General features: G+C 37.3%; 2 protein-coding genes across 3 annotated transcripts in view; both read left to right on the forward strand.

The window, feature by feature from the left end:
- Window positions 1-23,327, forward strand: part of Erich1 (glutamate-rich 1) — a gene marked incomplete at its 5' end in the record, with an annotated part of 52,793,804 nt that overhangs the window by 861,529 nt on the left and 51,908,948 nt on the right.
- Window positions 1-23,327, forward strand: part of Tll1 (tolloid-like 1) — a 198,537-nt gene that overhangs the window by 140,639 nt on the left and 34,571 nt on the right. For all 3 annotated transcript variants that reach the window (XM_087589083.1, NM_001106081.3, XM_087589084.1), the window contains 4 exon segments: window positions 12,575-12,770; window positions 14,330-14,455; window positions 17,410-17,570; window positions 21,633-21,813. In XM_087589083.1, the coding sequence (XP_087445209.1) occupies window positions 12,575-12,770; window positions 14,330-14,455; window positions 17,410-17,570; window positions 21,633-21,813 (664 nt within the window).

A 23,327-nucleotide genomic window follows, 5' to 3' on the forward strand; every position in this document is an offset into this window, starting at 1 on the left:
TATATATTTAATAGATGAAGTATCATAAAACAAATAATTCAATAAATTATGGAATTCTTTAATTATAGAAATGATGTCTAAAATCTGAGAAATCTGAGGATTAGTGGCTTGGCTCTTCTGAAGTTTACTTATATCAATAAATTGTTAGAGATAAATTTAATAGCATCAATTTTAAGGGTCTGAAGAAAGAAGGGTCTGAAGGAAGATCCCACTTATATAGTATGCAAAGAGAAAGAGCTAAATCTGCAGAAATAACTAGCATGTGGTGATCCACCATTTTTCAAAATGGCGACCCCAGACAAAGGCTCACAAACCTTCTTATAGGGAACTGGGGGAACCCTTTAGAAGGATTAGCTAATCTAAAATTTCATTGGTAGGTGCTAGGGGCTCACAGGTAGTCAGTGGTCAGCATACCTGTGTCATGAATGTTTAGCCATGGGATGAGACAGGGCTGCCCAGCACAGATGGCCCATGCTGAGAGAAGATAATTCCCATTCTTGTGGTTACCTTCAGACTGTTCTTTGGGAGGGGGTTTTATGATCTTGTTTCTGCACTTTATGGTCTTTTCCTGGAGTTGGTGCCTTGTAGGCTTCTTTTCTAAATCTGACCCAGTTCCTCAATGGAGACAAATGGGGTTTATAAAGTCCTTTCACAATCTTCAAAAGTAAGACGGTAAAAAGATAATATTCTCATCTCAGACACTCACAACTGTATATACATAAGCCATTTAATTTTTACTGATTAGTAGAATGATTTAATGACAACTAAACTTTTGGGGTTGAGTTTAGCCAATATAACATTTTATTACTATCTTTTATTTTCTACCCCTTCTTCCTTTTGCCTTATTTCTATTGTTTCTACATCTATTTATGAGCTGAACACATTTTCTTTTTTTATTGGATTTTTAAAATTTATTTGCATTTCAAAATTATTCTCTTTCCTGGTTTCCCATCCATAAGCCCCCTATCCTCTCCCCTCCCCTTTTTCTATGAGGGTGTTCCCCTACCAATCCACCTACGCCATCCCATCTCCCTGTCCTGACATTTCCTTACACTCTGGTGGGGGTCCAGCCTTAGCAAGGCTTCTCCTCCCATTGGTGCCCAACAGGGCTATCCTTTGCTACATATGGAGCTGGAGCCATGGGTCTGTCCATGTGTACTCTTTGGATGGTGGTTTAGTCCCTGGGAGCTCTGGTTGGTTGGTATTGTTGTTCTTATGGGGTTGCCAACCTCTTCAGCTCCTTCAATCCTTTCTCTAAGTCCTCCAATGGGTACCATGCTCTCAGTTCAGTGGTTGGCTACAAGCTCATGCTCTGGCTGAATGTCTCAGGAGACAGTTATATCAGACTCCCTAAACACATTTTCTTAACTGATTGAACCTGAGCCTGCAATTACTTTGATTACATGTTAAGCACCTCCTCTCTTATTCATTTCAGCACTTGATGTCAACACTCATTTAAAGAGTGTCATCAAATCTACTCCATTACTTGAACAATGACACATAATGGTTTATATCAACTGTTTTTCCCCATCTTTATTAAATTGGGTATTTCTTATTTACATTTCAAATGTTATTCCCGGTTTCCATGCTAACATACCCATAACCCCTCCCTCTCCCCTTCTATATGGGTGTTCCCCTCCCAATCCTCCCCCCATTACCACCCTTCCCACAAGAATCCCGTTTACTGGGGGTCCAGTCTTGGCAGGATCAAGGGCTTCCCCTTCCACTGGAGCCCTTAGTAGGCTATTCATTGCTACCTATGCAATTGGAGTCCAGGATCAGTCCATGCATAGTTTTGGGTAGTGGCTTAGTCCCTGGAAGCTCTGGTTGCTTGGCATTGTTGTTCATATGGGGTCTCAAGTGCCTTCAGCTCTTTAAGTCCTTTCTCTGATACCTTCAAATGGGGTTCCCGTTCTTAGTTCAGTGGTTTGCTGCTGACATTCGCCTATGTATTTGCAAATACATATTATACAGAATACATAATATTCTGGCTGTGTCTCTCAGGAGAAACCTACATCCGGTTCCTGTCAGCCTGCACCTCTTTGCTTCATCCATCTTATCTAGTTTGGTGGCTGTATATGTATGGGCCACATGTGGGGCAGGCTCTGAATGGACGTTCCTTCTGCCTCTGTTCTAAACTTTGCTTCCCTATCCCTTCCCAAGGGTATTCTTGTTCCTCTTTAAAGGAGTGAAGCATTTGCATTTTGGTCATCCTTGAGTTTCATGTGTTCTGTGCATCTTGGGTAATTCGAGCATTTGGGCTAATATCCACTTATCAATGAGTGCATACCATGTGTGTTTTTCTGTGATTGGGTTACCTCATTCAGGATGATATTTCCCTGTTCCATCCAATTTGCCTATGAATTTCATAAAGGCATTGTTAAACTTTTGCTGTGCCTTATCTCTTTGCTTTTTACCTGGAACTTGTGGAGACAAAGAACTGCAGGCCTTAACTCTTGATCTTCATTTCTTATTTTGTGCTGTGTAAGGTTGTCACATCACTTACAAATGCCTACCTAAAAGGTTTTGAGTCGAAAATAAAATCCATATTCAGTTGCTGTGGTTCAACTCTCTCCTCTTCTAACTCTTGCACTATTGGTCTTATGATCTTCCTTACCTTCTGAAAAAATAGTTTTTTTCCCATATGACAACTTTTGCTTTCAGTGTTCTTCTGATTCTAGGTCTCTAGACATTTCTATTTTTCCTATTTCAGTTTATCTAGGCCTCTGTTTATTTCCTTCTTCAAAAGATATATGCTTGACAACTCAATTTAAACCATTCATACTCACAGTTATCCCTAACCATTACCCACTTTTGTTCATTGCAGTTTTGACTACTTGATTTAAAGCAGAGATCTATATATAGACTTGCTTTATGTTTCTCATTAGGATATGACCATATAGAGCAGAGGCCTTTCATATGCTAAGGATATCTTTGGCACCAATGGCTCTCTGAGTAATGCTTGGTAATGTAAAGGATGGATATCAGTGTGAGAGAGCATGGTGGTTGGAAATTTGCATATCCCTTTTATGTTAAGGAAAGGTACATGAGTTTCAGGTAAAGGCTATAAGAGTAAATAGGTAAGCTAAATTTATGTAAGACTTGGTCTGCTCTCTAGCTGAAGTTAGACTCGAAATTCAGAGTTCTAAAAAAGAAAAAAAAGTCAGCTCAAGGGGAGGCCTCAAGGCCTGACACTACTACTGAAGCTGTGGTGTGGTGTGCTCACATAAAGGAACCTATCATGGCTGTCCTCCTACAGACCCAACAAGCAGCTGAAAGAATCAGATGCAGATATTTGTACCCAACTACTGGATAGAAGCTGCTGACCCCTCTGTTGAATTAGGGAAAAGGTGGAAGAAGCTGAGGAGGAGGGTGACCCTGTAGGAGGACCAGCAGTCTCAATTAACCTGGACCTTTGAGATCTCTCAGACACTGGATCACCAACCAGGCAGCATACACCAGCTGATGATACGAGGCCCCCAACACATATACAGCAGAGGAGTGCATGTTCTGGGTTCAGTCAGAGAAGATGCACCAAACTCTCAAGAGACTGAGGCCCCAGGGAGTTTAGAGGTCTGGTGGGGTGGGGGGTGGCAACATCATAATGGAGACAGGAAGTGGGGAGGAGGTATGGGATGTGGAACAGTTGGAGGGTAGACCAGGAAGGGGATAAAATCTGGAATGTAAAAAAAAAAAGTAAATAAAATTTAAAAAAATTGAGAAAGGGCAAAGATTTAGGTGTCCCGATAAACCCTTAATCTCCTAGGAGAAGGAACCAAGCCTGGGTAATTTTATTTATGGTGTCTGTGTTTTGTACTTACTAAAATCAAATCAGAATTGATATCTGTGCACAATTGATTCTTGTTTTACTTCCTAATTTTCCTACTCAGTAAAAATTATAGAAACCCCAAATCAATATTCTATTCATGTTTTCAGATTTTTTAAAGACACACACCAAACACCTAACAGGCACATTGCAAGCTGTGGTGCACCTTACTAAGTGAGTGTGTGTTCAGATGAACTCCATTCAGGCATGAGTTAGAGTGATTTTGTCTGTGAGTTCGGTACTAATGAATTGACAATATAGATTAAAGTATCCTGAAATAGCAATCCACTTAAAAGGAAGTTGTGCAATGATTGTGGATAAAACATCTTTTGACGAGAAGTGCACAGAAATCAAAACACTATGTTTGCCAAGGAGCAATGAATCTATAATTGTTAAGTCACATCTTCTCAACAATACATCTTATAGAACGTAAGTACTTCTAATACTATGAGTATAGAAAGATCATCTATACATATTTCCTTAATTGTTCTAATAGACACTTAGTTTACTTCATTTAATTATCTGTTCATATCAATCTATTTTTGTTTAGACATATTTCTGTGGGGCCAGAGAGAAAAATGTATTTAATTTTTAGAATCCACATGGTAGGTTATAGCCTTTTATAACTAGTTTTCTAACCCCCACAGACACGAGGTGTGGTACATATATGCCAAGAAATAATCATACATATCAAATAAAAATAAATAAATATGAAAAGGAAATGTTTGCATGCTATGCTTATAATATAAAGACTATATCTCTCATCTTCAATTTTTATTAATTTAATTTTTGAGGACTTAATACACAAGTATTATATTTATATCACGCCTACTCTTTCTCCCCCCAACTATTCTCCCTCTCCCTCCCCAATTCATGATTTATTTATTATTGTTATATATATGCATGTATATGTGTACATATATATGTACATATTTACGAACATGTATACTTAACTTACTGGGCATCTTTTGCATTGATTATACTCATGCATATGTGGCCAGGGGTAACTATCTGGGATTGGGCAATCTATGTGGGAGCTTATCTCTTGAGAAAACTTCCTTCTCTCAGTTTCAGTTAACCAACACGCTTTTCCTTTAGGGATGGGACTACCTGGAACACCCCTTGTCCATGTTGGTATGCCAACGGGTGTGGTCATAATGCTGGTCTTGTTTAGGTAATCATTTATTGCAATTCTGCAGGTGCATTTTTCCTGTCATGCCTATGGGACAGTATCTAGCAGTAGGCATCCTAGGCTTCTGACTTTTAGAATCTTTCTGCTTCCTCCTCCCCAACATCCTCCTAGACTTAGGTGTAGAGGTTGCATTGAGGAAGTATCAGTGAGAGCTGAGTACTCCATAGTCACTAATTCTCTACATTTTGGCCACGTGTGGACTTCTGTAATAGTCTCTATCTGTTGCCAAAAAGAACTTCTGATGAGGTCCAAGAGGTACACTAACCTATGGGTATAACGATAAATATTTAGAATATTATAAATATATTTATATTTATATTATATTATATTATAAATTAGAATATAGAATATAGAATAAATTATATTATATTATAAATTATTATATTATAAATTAGAATATAGAATATAGAATAGATTATTATATTATAAATATAGAATATTATAAATATATATTTATATTATATTATATTATATTGTATTAAAATATTATATTATAAATTGTATAGATTTAAAGACCGTGATCTCTCCAGTCACAAGTGTTTGGCTAACTGTGCAGTTCAAGTCATGAATTTTGTCCTATTGAATGGCCAACCTTAAATACAATTAAAAAAATTCTGGTTACCCTGAGATAAAAGTGCTACTCCTGTGCAATTGAGAATATATTGGTGGCCTGATGGTTATATCTGTAGTCTTTACAGTTAGGTAGGACTACTGATTATTTCTCTCTCTTAGCAGCTTGCATAGCACAGTCTGATGCTATGAAGCCAATCTGTGAGGAGGCTTTCAGCCCAGTCTCAGCTCACTTCCTCCAACTCTGTCTGAGGTGGGCATTGCCTTCAGCAATATGGGCTCACCTTCACCCTGGGGAAAGCAACCAAGGACAATGGGAATAGGCTATAATGTTTGTAGAGACTTGCATTTCTATAAAAAACAATTCAAGGAGTTATTTACCAAATTCATGGACTTATGTCAGATAATTCATGGGCTTGCAGAAACAACCATCACTCCATATTGTGTATCATCACTTAAATAGGTAGATCCATACACAACTCAATATATGTATGCACACCCACATACATATCTATAATATATCTAAAGTAAGCTTCTAAATGTTTCCCTATTCTTTTTTATTTCAAACATCCTTAATGCTACGTATCTCCTTCCTTCTTCTACTTCTTTTTTACCTTTCTTCCTGCTTCCCAACTAAAGCGTCTCCATTATTCCCATCTACCCCCATCCATAGCACATGTCTTCCACTGCCTGCCCCTAGTACTCACTGTCCCTCTACCTCTGCTCTTACTTTCCTGGTCTGAGGTCACCGCAACTCATACACTCAGATTTAAAGATTTGGAATTAAGTCTGGAAATAAAAACGAACTTTTGATGTTTGCCTTTCTGGGCCTGGATTAATTCACTCAATATAATAATTTTTATTTTGGTTTACCAGACTGGTATTTCATTGTCTTTAGTGCTGAATAGAACTCCATTGTGTATTTGTTCCACTGTTTTCATGATTCATTCATCAGTTTAATGACAGGTTGTTTTAACGTTCTAGCTTTTGTGAATAGACCATCAAGAAACGCGGAACAATCTATCTTCTAGGATGATGGGTATTTTGGGGCTATGTCAGGGAGTAGGATACCGGGGTAATATAGATTTATCTTTTAGCTTTTTCTCCTGATTTCCACAGTGGCTACACCAGTTCACAGTCCCACCAAGAGTGAATAAAAGTTCCCTTCTCCTGCTCCTTCACCAGCATTTCTTCTTATCAGACGTTTCCAGGATTATAGCTGTCTCACTAGGGTGAGATGATTTCACAGAGTAGTTGTAATTTGAATTTACCAAATTACTAAGCATATTGAATGATTATTAAGACATTTCTTATCTTCTTTTCATTCTGAGAATTCTGTTAAAATACATAGCCCAGTTTTTACTGAGTCACTTGTTTTCTTGTGTGTTTTAATATTGAGTTCTTTGTATATTCTGGATATTAATCCTTTATCAGATGTAGACAGATGTCAAATTGTATTGTTCTACCGATGAATATTCAGTTTTCCCAGAGCCCTTTGTAGGTGTTGTCTTTTTCCCATGTTGTGTTTTGGGTGTGTTTGTCAGATATCAGATGGACATAGTTTTGTAAATTCATGTTTGGGTTTTTCTTTTTCCCACTGACCTACATATCTGCCTTGGTTTCAGTACCATGCTTTTTAAATTATAGTTCTGTAATAAATGCAGTTCTTGTAATAAATTATAGTTCCTGAAATACACTTTGCCAATCCTTTTGTGTTATATAATTTGGTCACTATCATAATGAAAACTCTATCCATGAGCATGGAATGCCTTTTCACCATGGGATCCCTTTATATTTCTAATTTCTTTCTCAATCTCTTCCTTGAAAGATTTATTTACAAAGATTATTTATTTATTTTCATTATAGAATTCTTTCACTTTCTTGGTTGGGCTAATTTCTGGATATTTTCTTACATTGAGGCTATTGTGAATGGTAATGTGTCCATGAGCTCTTTCTTAGTGTCCTTGTCACTGGCATATATGAAAGTAATGAAATTTGTAAGTTGATTTTGTTGAATTTTTATTCTGTTACTTAGCAGAAAGTTTTGAATATTTCCAGGAATTTTCTGATATTATATTTGGATCCTTTATGTATAATATTGAAGTGTCTACACATAGGGATACTCTGGCTTCTTTGTTACCTATTTGTATCCCCTTTAATTTCCTCTCTTGTTCTTTTGATCTAGCTAGGGCTTCCAGCACTTGGAGACTCAGAGATGATCAAGGAAGCTTTTATCACATACTAAAGAAACACATGTCATTCTAAGCAAATACATCAAAAACCTATATTCTGTTAAGCTAGAGAACCAAAAATAAATGTCTAGATTCATCCAAACCATAAAGATTAACGATGTCATCATCCTAAACAAACCCATAAGAAACAAGGACACTGAAACAGTGATGAATCCACAGAAGAATTCTGCTCAATTTGCAAGGAACTATAATCAATACTTCCTAAAGTTAAGGATGCTCAATAAAATAATGCACACTGAATACATGTTTATATAAAAAGTTATTCACAATGACCCAATCAAATTGTTTTTATGCTAAAACCAGTTTTAATTTTTTATCTTACTTTTTGCATTCTTTCAAAAGTGCTTCTGGTTTTGTGTTTTTATTCTCTGTATAACTTTTCTCCACATTACAGGCAATTAAGCTAAAATTGTTCCCCATTTGATTGACATCTGTTGTAACATGATAGTGTGACACAGTTTTACTGTTCACATTGCTACTTGCTTTATTATGGAAATACAAAAAAGCTGCGTAAGTTTATCAATGAACTTCACATAGCTTTTTCCCCCAGGAATAGACATTAGAGGGCCACACTGGTTATACCATTTGGAAAGTGCTATGTTCCATAAACTTGCACTCTCAAAATACATAGCCTGAGACCCCACCTGCTATGTTGATTTTAAAATTTGGAGTAATTATAAATGATTGGGTAGAGCCTCACGAGTGGGCTCAGCACCCTTGTGAAAGATAAATAGGAAGAAGATACAGAGAATAGGCATCCTTTGAAATAACATCCTCATCGGATAATGAATATGTCAGTACCTTAACTATAAGCTTGTCAGCTTCCAGAGACAAGAGAAAAAGTTCCATGGTCCACAAGCCACTTTGTCTGTGGGCTATAGCCTCAAAAAACAATGTATCCTGAATTGACCAACACTGGGAGCTTTTTCCTCTGCTACTGAATATATTGCCTCTTAACACCAACTTAATAAAGTAAGTTTGGATGTGAATATGGGATTAATTTGTAACACTTAAACTCCTTTCCTCCACAGTATTATCAGTAAAGGATCTTCTAGGACTGTTTTATTTGAGGACTTTTGGCGTGTACCACTAAAGCAGAGGGAAAAAAAATTGGAGAGTAGAGATGTTTACAGGAATAGCTTCAAAGAAACTCCAATAAAGCAGAAAGAAGTAAAATAAACCCAGAGCTTAGTTTTGTTTAGAGTGAAATCTCCGCATGCATTAATTCAAGTGGGATTAAGTTTGAGGGACTTGTCAACATTGCTACACACCCTGGTTGGACGATACGTCCCTTATGTAAGCCAGACATATTTAGCAGCCCTGGCTGTCCTGGAAATAAGCCTCAGCACTCCCAACCATGCATGAGTTTTTGCCGTGCTGTTGTGCTTGGCAGAAAGCAATTATTTTGTCTCTTTAAACATGTTTCATTAGTTTACAGTAAATGAATATGCTTTGTGAATGTGCTAATAACCCAGGACAGGAAGGCATGTTAATTAGTTTATGGTTCTCTGCTGGTCATTTACTTACTGTTTTGGAGTGTTTCACTAAGAATATGAATTGGATAATTATTACTCATAGTTTTCTTTACCATATCCCTAAAAGGCAAACAAAACAAAACAAATAAAAAAAACCACCACCACCAACAACAACAAAAAAACCCCAAATAAGTGTATATACCATTTTGTTGTATTGTCTATAATATTGTATTTTTTTTACTGCCATGCTGGTATCTGATTTTGTTAATTCTTAAACTGAACTAATACTTTATACCTTGATTTATGACATTGATGAGATATCTTTATTATATATATATATGTATATATATTTACATTTATCACCATGATCATTTTTAGATGTACCATTTATCCCTGAAGACACACAGATAGCAGTATAAGACTGAATTCATTATATTTATGAATATATGTGTATATACATATATGCATTTAACAACTATTAGAAAAAAAGATGGGGCCATGAATTTCATTGTTTGTGTTGCATTTGTTTAGAGACAGGACTTTTATAAGTCCAGGAACTGGTCAGGAACTCACTCTGTAAATCAGGCTGTGTAGCTCAGGCTGGCCTTGAACTCAGAGATCTGCCTGCTTCTGCCTCCTGAGTGCTGTCTAATGAGGTGTCTGACCATGACAAACAGGTTGGAAGGGACAATGGGTTTGGAGAGCTAAGAGGAATATATGAAAGGCTTTGGAGGAAGGGGAAGGAACAAACCTCATAATTAAATTACAATCTCAAAAATAAAAGTAAGGAAAACAAAAAGGAATTTATTACAGTATTTTAAGCCTATTTCCTCACCTTGTTTTGTCTTGCAAACTAAAATTATGTTCCCAGTAAATGACAACTTCCCTTTCCTTTCCCCTCCAGTCCCTTCAAACACCAATTTTTACAGTGTCTATAAATTGGAATAGTGTAGTTTCTCATGTAAGTAGATTGATTCAGAATTATTTTTAGCTTATTTCACTCACCACATAGTCTTCAAGTTTCATCCTAACAACAAATAATGCTTTGCTCTATTTATAGGTTAGATTTCCTTGTTTATTCATATATCAATTGATGGATGCTATTTAGGTCTTTCCACTATGATTAGTAATTTAGCATTGAACATGCACATGCAATTATAAAAATATATGTTTATATATGTATTTATATGTATATGTATATATAATATATATATGTATTTGTGTATGTGTGTGTGAGTGTGAGTGTGAGTGTGTGAATGAACATATATAAAGTATAACCAGGAACTGTGTGGTTGGTTGGACCTTGAGTCAGGGCCTGGTCCCTTCCTCTGAGTCCTACTATAAGCAGTCACATGGAAACAGTGGTGGGTTTTGACTCCTTTAGTGCAATTTCCATTACTTTAGTTCTCACTAAACAGATAGCATTCACCTAACCCTTGGTTCCCTCAAAGCGGCTGTCTCCTAAGTCTCAATAAAGCACTGAGCCTCTCCAAAGCTCTGTCACCCCTTCTTTGTGGATTTGATCTCCTTCAAGGGCCAGTTAAATATCAGCTTTTGAAAAATATGTTCTACATTTACTTTTACTTTCACCGTGGTCTCTATGGATCTTAGATCTGTTTCCATTATAATAATCTTGCCAGATTCATAGAGATTTTATGTTCTGGAGACCTTAGAGTGTGTAATCAACCAGCAATGCTATTATCAAAACACATTCGTCTTATGTCAGCCGTGCATGGTATTGTGTCCAGCACCTAGCTCTTCAACTATGTATGCTGTGTCTCGATAAGAAACTGCCATTGATTTATTTTTGCCTTTATTTGTCTTTGGCTTTCTTATCTTTTTTGTGGAACTTATGGTTATTGGCTTACCATCCATGGGCTTGATGTAGATATTTACTCCTTTAAATTTATGTGTATGCGTGTATGCAGCACACAGTTGCAGGAGCCTATGGTAGTTACAAGAGGGAGTTGGAAGCCATGGTGTGGGAGTTACAGGCAGCTGTGAGCTTCTGTGTGGATGCTGGGAGCTGAACCACGGTTCTCTGCAAGAGCAGCAAGTGCTTTTAACCACTGAGGCATCTCTCTATCTCCTTAATTCAATTTTTAACTTCTCCAGCAATATTTAGATCCATCCCACATATTAGCTGATAAAGTTATATGGCATAGCTAAAAATATTGAATGCGTGATATAAATTAATCACGTTTTCACTTATATTTGATTGTTACTCCCAAGTTGATGAACTATAGATGTAATTAGGGTCAGTGGAGGAGATTCATTGCATAGGCTTTACACTCTGATTAAACCTAGGAAAGTGTGTAAACACCAGCATTCCATTCACTGACAATGTCTCTGAGACTGGTGCTGAAAGGCGAGAAGTGTTTCGGAACACTATAGACTTCCGTGCATAAGGAGCACTCCATAAGCTATACATCCGCAAATGTTTACTATGTGTGAGTGGATTTACCTTTCTATTTACAGATTATTCATCAGTACCAGATCGGTATTATGTAGTATGTGAGGAATGTCAGATCTTAAATAGGTTCTGGTGAAATTAAGAAGTTAATGATTTTATGAATTTTTAGCTGGAAATATACTTTTGTATATATAATTATTCAAATTTTTAAATGTAACTAAGTGAACAGTAGATTTCCTATAAATTAAAAATTGAAGTGATTTCGGTTAAAAGTTTAAAAAAAATGAATGTTCACGATAGGTTACAATCAACTTTTTTTTCTTAAGCACAGAGATAGTTATTTTTAAAATTTCAATAGTACCTCTGTTAGTTTAATCCTGGTTAGTGATGATTTTGGAAAACAGCGTTTAACCCATCATTAAGATTACTTGTACTTGATATTACTAAAATTTTAATCTATGTGATTTTTAATATAAAACTCATCATGGGGATGCTGAGTTTGAGGCCATTGTGGAATATGTAACTAGTTCCAAGATAACCTAGGCTATACAGTGAGAGTCTACCAATCAACTAATCAGACTCGATCAATCGATGCATTTCCCTTCTGTTCATGCAGGCATAGGTTGATGATTCTGTTTCTAGGATTTCTAAAGAAGAGTAAGAGTTCCTATGTGTGCAGCTTCTCCGTGAGCTCATGTTAAGCCATGTGCTTTTCTTTCTGGTGTCAGTTTTTACAGTAACACCTTAGTGATATGCCACCAAGAACTGAAGAATAACCTTCCCATTCCACTTGTCTTATAAATATCTCTTAATGAGACAAATTATTTTTACAATTTCCCATTGTAGATTGAAAGACACGACAGCTGTGCCTATGACCACCTAGAAGTTCGAGACGGCAACAGTGAGAATAGTCCTTTGATAGGACGGTTCTGTGGTTATGACAAACCTGAAGATATTAGATCTACTTCCAACACCCTGTGGATGAAGTTCGTCTCTGATGGGACTGTGAACAAGGCAGGATTTGCTGCCAACTTTTTTAAAGGTAATCTTCAACAGCTTAGTTTTTTCTTTCTTTCTTTTTTTGTTTTTTTGTTTTTGTTTGGTTGTTTATTTTTGATCAGGGTGTTAATCTTTGAATCTTGGCATAATTGGATTGGAGATCATTGAAAGTTGAAGTGTGTCCTTACATTCTATAACTAGTGTGTATTGCTAGGAAAACTAAAACCTATTTTATTGCAAAAGTTAGATGAAACTTACATGTAGGAAATGTATAGGCACTTATTTGAAGTGTGTCACGTTTGAATGAAAATAGGAAGAACAAATACACTTTCCTTGGCATGGGTTTTTATAGGATAAATGGCTGATTTACTTATGCCAAATTAACCAACAGATATCTAAGTGTTTTCATTATTTAAATGGCACAGTTCATTTTTCAAGAAGGCTTGCTCAGGACTTTGCTATATAAATTGAAATGAAAATAAAGTTACTACTTCTTCTAAATAAATTCATTAAAATACATATTGACATGGTAACATTTTTCTGGATATGTCATATGTCACAATGGTAGAACATTATTTCTTATGATTGTGTGTTTGGCTGATGCATGTCTCCGTAAGGTACTTGTACTTGCATAATCCATATTAGTTCATTTATGAAGAGTAAAATTATGGAGTACTCTGTCTGTGTACATTTAAAAATAATGCATATTATATCTGCATCTGAGAAAAATTGGACTGAAGTTTATATTTTTGGTTGTGAGCCTAGCCTTTAACGGCTGAGCCATCTCTCCAGCCCGGACTGAAGTTTATAATGAATTAATATTTATTCATTATATAGCATATAATTGAAGTATTTTATGTATGTTATATTTTATATAGTAAACAGCACATATATTTATGTAAATGTATATTCTTAGTCAAGTATTTATTTTAAAAACACTGAAGCATGAAAAGATGTAGACAACTACTAAATTTATAATCGCTATAATTTACTTCTCAATGAAGACATTTGTTTAAATCATTTGTGGTATGCGTTTGTGTGCATGTGGTATTTGTGTGTTTGCACATGTGCTGGAAATTAAGTCCAGGTTTCCTCATATGTAAACCATATATTCTCATGTACAAATCATACACTTTCACATGCATATCACATAGTCTATTACATAAATCATATATTCTCATGCCAGTCATGTTCTCACATGCAAGTCATATAGTCTCATATGTAAATCATATGTTCTGCCGCTCAGTTGCGTGTGTCTCCAGCTTCTAAAAGGATGTTCTGAGACATATTTAACAAACTTTGCTGTGAAATCATTAAGCGATGCTGTGCGTTTTCAACTTAATCCCAAACCTCTCAGGATTTAATAATCTCCATTTGCCCTTAAATTCAGAAACAAAAGGTGTCGTGTGTGAGATAAGGTGACCTTCAGTTGTCCCCTCAACACGTGGGTTTCTAGTCTCTCGTGCTGTGGTTCAGGTTGTCATATCATGCTTTCCTACAGGTTACACAGCCACGGATTCGATCCTTTGTCATCTTTGTCACCATATTTCAGTCTCTATTTCAGTCACCTCCATTTGTCCTGTGTCTTTCTTGGTTTTATAGAAGAAGATGAGTGTGCCAAAGCTGACCGGGGAGGCTGTGAGCAGAGGTGTCTCAACACGCTAGGCAGCTACCAGTGTGCCTGTGAGCCTGGCTACGAGCTGGGGCCAGACAGAAGGAGCTGCGAAGGTGGGTCTGCCTGCCTGCCTGCCCACCCGCCTGCCCGCCCGCCCGCCCGCCTGCCCGCCCGCCTGCCAGCCCGCCTGCCCGCCCGCCTGCCTGCCTGCCTGCCTGCCTGCCTGCCTGCCTGCCTCTGTCTTTCTCCCTCTTCCTCTCATTCTCCCTCTCCACCTCCCCCTACTCTCCCTCCCCCCTACTCTCTCCTCCTCCCCTTCCTACCTTCCTCCCTCCCTCCCTCTCTCCCTCCCTCCCTCCCTCTTACTCTTCCTCTCTCTCCCTCTCCTCTCACTCACCTTCTGCCCTCCTCTCTCCCTCTGTCTCTTTCCCTCTCCCTCCCTCTTTTCCCCCTCCCTCCCTCTCTCTTCCCCTTTCCCTTCCCTTCCTCCTCTCTTTCTCTCTCCTCCCTCTGTCTGCTTCCCTCTCTCTGTCTCTCTCTAGCTTCATTTCCCCCCATAGCAACCATGGCTGACATGAAACCTCACCTGCTCTCTGACTATTGACCACCACCCTTTGACTTTTGGTTATGAAGCATGTATGTGTTTATAGCTCTACTTTCCCTGACCTCTAGCTCTGTGTGCATCCATTCACACATCCCCTCATCATTCAGGAGTCATGTATTCTCCCTCCCTGTATCTGTACACTCAACTCTCCCTTCTGCTCCATGACATTTGTCTTCATCATTTTCCTGGCATACTATATGCATAGACCACACGTGTTCTCTTGTTACACTAATCGGCTCCAGATTTCATTGTCACATCTTCAGCATGTACCACAGGCATAGCATTTAGCCTAAATCTAAACATAGTTTATGTAATAAAATTAATTATACAATGGTATTTCTGTAGTTATTTACATTTCTTCATTGCAATCTCGCATGAATGTTTATGCACAATGCTTTGTTACAAGGAACTGTAGTCTCTTCATTTAAAGCTGGTTAATTTAAATGCTGCTTAGCTTATTTAAGTAAGAGTGTGTGTGTGTGTGTGTGTGTGTGTGTGTGTGTGTGTGTGTGTGTGTGTGTGTGTGTGTTTTGCCCCCGGAGGTTGGAAGAGAACTTTGGATCTCCTGGAACTGTAGTTATAGATGATGGTGAACCACCATGTGGGTGATGCTAACTGAACCCAGATCCTCTGCCAGGACAACCAGTGCTCTTAAGTAAGCACTGACCCATCGCTCAAGCTTCCTTTTCTCATTTCACACAGGCTTCTTCCCTCAGAGTAAAGGCAGAAAGTATTGGCTGATCTCCTCCCCTCCCTTCAATTTCTCCTTCAAGATCCCTGCTGTTTTACCCTCACAGATATTTACCATATAAATTATATACATATTTATATATTTTCTATTTTCTATATATTTAATTCAGATTCTTACCACAAAAAAGTAAGTATCATGAAAGTAAGCCCTTTCTTATCTACTGTAATTACATTTAAGTACCAAAGGCAGCAACCTCCTTCACGTTTGACGCTGTTGCTGGCTTTTCTTTTTTCTTTTTATTTCTTTTTATGACCCTGCCTCCTTATTTCTTAATAGTCTGAATTCTTGTTTGGCTTCCAAGTCTCCATCCTACATATTAAATTACCACCCTCTGTACTGGGTGCAGAAATCAGAATGACCTAGAAAGTAAAGTATTTTTAAAGAGCATATCGTGTATTATCAATCCTCATGAACTAGCCTTATTTCTGTCTGTCTCTCCAAGCCAGAGCCTTACATATCATAGGCAACACTGTGGCTCTGAGCTGCATCCCCCAGATTAACATGACTGTTCCTTACAGGTGGTTCCTAGAAATAGATCTTTTCCTTCATACTCATTTATCAAAGACCCAGTACAGATGAGTGTGGGAGTCACTTTAAATATTCACTAATATGCTGTGAGAAAGAAACATACCTATGTTCACATAGGCATATGAGCATACCTATGTTTATGTAAACATGTGAACATAACTATGTTCATATAAACATGTTCACATGCCTGTGTTTACATAAGCATGTGAACAAAGTGGCCATCCCAGACAAGCTATTGATATTCCAGGAAGCAGTTATGAGCTGTGTACATACAGTAGGTGCTCATTTTTTTCAACTTGCCTTGAGATGCTCTGACTTTGGTGATTTCAGTAAGAACAAAGAAAATGTAAAGTGTCTATTCTAAAAAGATCATTAAATAACAAAGAAAACAAGGTTTTAAATGAAATGCTTTGGAATAATATGTTATTTCGGTTATTTTTTCTTCCTTGCTCGTGTGCTTTAGTCTTACTTGCCTTGGAATAAAGTATGGTAATTTGAAATAGTGGGCTTGTATCTACCTATGTATGTATGTATGTATGTATGTATGTATGTATCTCTCTATGTATATATGTATGTATCTATCTAGCTATCTCTGTATATATGTATGTATGTATGTATGTATCTATGTATATATGTATATATGTATGTATCGATCTATCCATGTATATATGCATGTATCTATCTATCATCTATACACAGACACATATATAATTTATCTATATCATCTATTTATAATCATGTATTTATCCATCTATCATCTCTCCATTTCTACCGATAAGCATATCTATCATCTATCTCTATGTATGTTTTCTTACTTGCCACAATTATAATTTCACAAAATAATTTTATTTAAAATTTTCAGGCATCACACTATTCTAAGTTCTTTCCCATTGCATTTAGAAGAAAAGGAAACAGACCTAGTGTTATATTATTCACTTAAATTTTGAAGCAATTTGAAACGTTGTGCTGTGGTCATAATTTGCTTCATCACAAGCTGTTGATTAATAGCTATGAATGGGATCTGATGATAAAAATGTTTAACTAAAACCTCAGGACAGAACATGCAGCATCTGGAGTTGACAATTAGAAGTCGCTTCATGTTAAATGTGGAGATGGCGCCTGGTGAGGGGAGGTGCTGAGAAGGGCACCTTCATTAAGAAGCACTCTTTCCTCTTCTCTTCCAGCTGCTTGCGGAGGACTTCTTACAAAGCTCAATGGCACAATAACCACCCCCGGCTGGCCCAAAGAGTACCCTCCAAACAAAAACTGTGTGTGGCAAGTGATTGCGCCAAGCCAGTACAGAATCTCTGTGAAGTTTGAGTTTTTTGAATTGGAAGGCAATGAAGTAAGTGAGCGATGTCTACAACATCTATATCATGTTTTGAGAACCTCTAACGGCAATCTGACAAGCTTAAAAGAAAGGAGAACGCGATGTGTTCAAATAAATATGCTCTTCATTACATCACTGCTCCTTTCTGTAAGACTCAACACTGGTCTGTTTTAGGCTGTAGGGAGCACCTCAGCGGTCCCTGCCAAGGCATCTGGCGAACAATCAAGTTATGCTACAAGGGGACCTGGTGAAGGTGTTAGAGGCAGAGAAAGGGGAACAGAGAAGAACAGAAAGAGACAGGAGAGAAAAAGAGAGAAAGAGGAGAAGAAGCTGGCCAGAAACAAGTGGGGAAAGGGGAAGGGAGGAGGAGGGGGAGAGGGAGAGATAGACTGATAGGGAGCACGCGCACTCAAGTGGGGGGAGAGAGGGGGGGTGGGAGGGAGGGAGACAGAGAGACACAGAGACAGAGAGAGACAGACAGAGCCAGACGCAGAGGCAGAGGGGCAGAGGGGCAGAGGGGCAGAGGGGCAGAGGGGCAGAGGGGCAGAGGGGCAGAGGGGCAGAGGGGCAGAGAGGCAGAGAGGCAGAGAGACAGAGACAGAGACAGAGACAGAGACAGAGACAGAGACAGAGACAGAGACAGAGACAGACAAGCTAAACAATCTTTCCTATAGTTCCTACCAGGCTATTGCTAGGTAACTGTTGGGCGGAGCCTATAGGAAATCCTAACACAAATCTGCTGGTGTGGGATTTACTTAGATTTGTGTGGGAGACTGAAAATTACCAGGAGAAATTTTCAGCTAATTTGATGTCTGATATTTAAGCTTCCATGTCCCATAGATATTTCTAGAAAAATCATAAATAAAAAACAAAAACATGATTAAATCAGAACAAAAAGTGTCCACTTATAAGAAGGGTATGGTCTACATTTGGATATTAGTTTACTTTCATATGTATGCAGTTTTTCATTATGAATTATGTTTATTAAAATATTAATTTTAATGTAAGAAATTATATATTTAATGGAACTTATTGTTCCTTTTCAAAATATAGCTTACTGGACTGAAAGCTCAGTTTTTTGACAGAAGACCACATTGAAATTTGTGAAATCACTTATGTGAAAATGTCTTTAGATGATTCACACACATAGCAAATACAGGTGCATTCGGTATTTAGGAATGATACCAAGGAAATGCCAGCTGGATTTTGGTTTTACTGGGTTATTTTTATGAACAAGTTATAAGCACATTTCCTTTGGTGTCTCATTTTTTCCATTAAGACCCCTTCCTGATTCCTTTCTTCTAACTTACATTTCTGTATTCATATTTAATTAACCATTATTTAATCCCAATAAGTATAATGAACATTTTTTAACATTTATATTTAATTGAACATGATTTAATTACACCAAGGATAATGAAAAGTTATTTTGCCTTTACTGCACACCTAATAAAACTTGTCAAACATAGGATGAGAAATGCACGTGTGCCCCTGGGCCATTGCTAACTGGGGGTTTTTGTAGGTTTTATTCACAACCTTCTGCTCTACTGAGTTTTGGCTCTTGTTCCTTCTTCTCTCTGCTCCTTTTACAGCTTTTTAAATATTATTTGCCTCCAGTAATACAACTTGTAGTTATTAAGGTACCTTTATGTATATAAAAAATAGCCTTTGGAGGATTTGAATTAAACACGGGGGTGAGTAGTGGGTAGTAAATTTATGCATTTTGGAGAGATGTAGAATCACAAAAATTACTTGGCTGGGATAAATAGAAAGGTGATTTGCAAGCTGTCATGCAACCATGGGAACCTGAGATCTGTACCCAGCACCTACAAAGAAAGCTAGGCATGGGTGCTCAGGGTGCCAACACTAGGGAGGCCAAGACAGACAGGAGGATGCACAGGGCTTTTTAGGTGTTCAGTCTAGGCTAATTAGTGACCCTGCAGTTATATGAGAAACTCTAAAATAGAAACTTGAAACGGAAGTGGACAGCTCATGAAAAATGATAACAGAAGTTGACATTTGACCTACACAAATGTGCACGAACACCTACCAATACAATTGCATGAAGATACAACACACACACACACATACATGCCCACACACATACACATACACACATAACACACACAGAAACACAAACACATATACACAAACATACATGCATGCACACATACACACACGTCAATATGTTGATTTAGATTATTTTCCAATGTCATGGGAATCAATTAATCCTTTAGACATATTTAATCCATGTGGGATATAACCTTTCTTTATCAATTACCTCAAATCGGGGTGAACATTGAAATGAAGAGATTTTTCATAAGACATTCAAAAAAAGCTTTTACATACTATGCACTTTTCAGAAATGAGATTTCCCTCTCAGTCTGTGATTTGATATTAACTGCGTGTTGAATTAGTTCTACTATCATAATTATCGCCTCAGCTATTGGTTGTGCCAGGAAAGACAGTTTGAATTGACACATGGTGTGAGAAGAAAAGGAATTTGTGTGCAGGAGGAGGGAGCAGAGGTGGTTTCATTACAAATGCAGCTTTGTGCTCCAGAAAGCCTATTCTCTTTGTAATGGCCACCACTCACAGAAGAGCTGGCTGTAAACTCCTCGGCATATGCCAGAATTCTTAAGCTCATAATGGGGTTTCTGTGTGGAAAGCCATTTCAACATTCTGTGTATTTCATAGCTTGATAACTTAACTGCTCACATTAGGCCTAAGCAAAACATTGACTTATAGAATATAAGAATAAGTCAACATTTCATTGATTTATTCACTACTGATGCCCCATAGGAAAGTCAATAGCAAACACGTCCAGCCTCTAAAACATTTGTTTAAAATGGAATTCTCTCTAAACAAACATTGCAGACTAACAAAGTGTTTAGAAAAATTACTTCACTCCTTCCCACTAGTAGTTTGTTTATTTAGCACCTAATTAATATCACAAAAATCTCCCAATGATTTGCGTTGACATACTTCGAAGTACAGATCATGCCCCAGGGTTCAATTGTATGCATTGTTAAACCTTGCTAATTACACATTTATATAATAAGGTTTTTCATGCACGATGAATTCTGCAGAATATTCTCTGTTGGAGCTTGGGGGAAAGTATGCTGTGGAAACATCTGTTAGAGGCCATAAAATTGCTTAAGAATACTTGGCATTCAGCTGAGTCCTTGCATTTTCATGATGCCAGGTAAATAAATCAGACAAGCTTACTTCATTTTGTCACAAATCCATGGCTTATTCCACCAAGAGATTTAGCATTCGTTTGCAATCCTGGAGATGTCCTATAGAATAACCTACAGTGCCGAACCCTGCAGGAAATGAAGGAACACAAACCTTTGAGTTAGCTTTAAAGACAGGAACTTATTATTGCACACTAACTGTTTAACTTCACCTTGGACTTATGATTTGGACTTGCTTGGGGAAGAGTGTCATGCTTACAGCACACAGTGCTGCTTTAAACCCCAATCTGGACTGTTATTCAACTACAAGCACATGGGATCCTATGCCTTTGTACATAATATATAAAAAAAATCTTAACAGAGAAAAAAGTTTTTTTGTTCATTCCCAAAACGGGAAGGATGACTTCTCTTGATAGTTGTCATTTCAGGAAAAATGTGCCAAGCAGTTTTATTCAATTGTCATTCATGTGACATAAGATGTGACAAATGCTTTCTTAATTCATTCCAAAATTTAGAAGAAAAATAAAAAGAAGGCAGCAACGAGCAGATTATCTTCTGTCTGAGATCCCAGCCTCTTTACAAATGCTCACCTTAATTCTCCTCATATCTTGGTATTTTCGTAAAAGACACATGCTGTGAATCCCACAAGTAAAATGAAAAAAGCAGGTGCCACTCCAGGAGTTTTTCCACAGTAAACTTGGTGAACTTTCATGATGCCTTCTGCCCCACACTGTATTCCTGCTATTTTTTTTTCAAATGAGTTATTCCTTATAGTACTACAGTGTGACTAATGTACTAAAACCATGGCAGGGTTCTCTAACGTAAATGTCAATCATGTTGGTCTCTCTAATCGGTGATCATGGCAACCATGTTTGCGCAGGTTTGCAAGTATGATTACGTGGAGATCTGGAGCGGTCTGTCCTCTGAATCTAAACTGCATGGCAAGTTCTGTGGCGCTGATGTCCCTGAGGTGATCACTTCCCATTTCAACAACATGAGGATTGAATTCAAATCGGACAACACTGTTTCCAAGAAGGGCTTCAAAGCACATTTCTTCTCAGGTATAAGGGTGCACATGCTGTGTGGACAGGAGTTTCCGTCTTTGTATGAACTGCTTTTAACTGACATCTCCTCTTCTTGTATAAGCAGGAAGCATGTAGAATGCCTGACCTTGGATTGGCAGCTTGATTTACTCCAATGTTAGTATATAAATCTTATAAGCCCCAGAGACACACTGCCCTTGAATAATAGCTCATGTATAAAATTTAAATATGCAGAGCCTGGTACAAGGTCTAGAATACTTTCACATCCCGACTCTTCACTACATGTGTGGTATAATACTGACACCAGACTTTCCCAAGTCGGCAGATTTTCCAAATAGCATTTATTGACTCAGTAAATGTGATCTCATCTGAACACTAAATTTGTTTCTGTTTTATGTTTCTTTAATATGTTAGGCTAAAATTCATGTCATATTTTGTATAGTTTCTACAGAAATCATTGTGGCGAGTATAAAATTATAATTTTTGTACATTACATTTATGTAATTTTTACAGCTTTTCATAGATATATGGATATGTAATTTAATTTATATTTTCTATTAATATAACAATACCTAACATTTAATGGGTTGTAACTGTGAGTATACTTTAAAAGCAATTCAAAGTACATGTTTTACATAGAAAGCTAAAATGTAAAAAACTTAGTTTTAATAAAGAATATATAAACATGAACGAATTGTATTCCTCCAGTTTAGACTCACTTTTCATAAAATCATTCTCTGAACTTCAGAAATGGGTTGTAATAGACTTTACCCCAGGAATCTATTCAGCTTGTGTAACTAGCAACCTATTTAACACAACTGAATCCCAATTATGTTTTAATATTAGGTAATTTAGAGTGAGTTAATTTAAATTCTATTTATGCCATCCTTCCTCTGTTTAAAACTAATGAGATTTACAGTGTCCAGGGTCTGCCTGAGTGTTCAGTGTAATTGAAGTTAATGGTTCACAAGCTCCATTGAGTTTCATGTCACCCTATCTTGCTTCCTTGTTCTCCAGCCCTCCTTCCTCTCAGATTTAATTACCTTTTAAAAATTCTTTGCGATCGTTGATTTAGGGTTTGCTTTATTCAAAGTAGAATTTCAATATCCTACTCTAATAAAAGAAAGACATTTTCAGACCTACCTATTTATTTTGTAGCTGTGCTATATGAAATTTTTAAGTGATCCAGAGGTTATATGGAGATAAGATGGCCTAACTTAGTCCTGTCTAAATATTTATTTTAAAAGTTAAATTTATGAAATGAGTGAATTTTTGTAAACCATTCAAAACATCTAGGATCTTTTACATTACTTTAAATGTACATTTTATCAAAAAAAGTTTTAAAGGTCTATTAACCAAATCCTGACTGCAAACTATGCTTAACTCTATAGATTCTTTAAATTTAAAATTCATTGTTACTTCTGTCCAGGCAAAGCTCTGTGAACAGTAGCATTGGTGTATAAAATGCCTTTGCTTCATTCTTATGACATGGGTGTGAAAGGCACACGGCTGGAGATCTGGCACATGTGTGC

Source organism: Rattus norvegicus, chromosome 16 (genome assembly GCF_021556685.1).
Source record: "Rattus norvegicus strain SHRSP/BbbUtx chromosome 16, alternate assembly SHRSP_T2T, whole genome shotgun sequence".
Taxonomy (NCBI): Eukaryota; Metazoa; Chordata; class Mammalia; order Rodentia; family Muridae; genus Rattus; species Rattus norvegicus.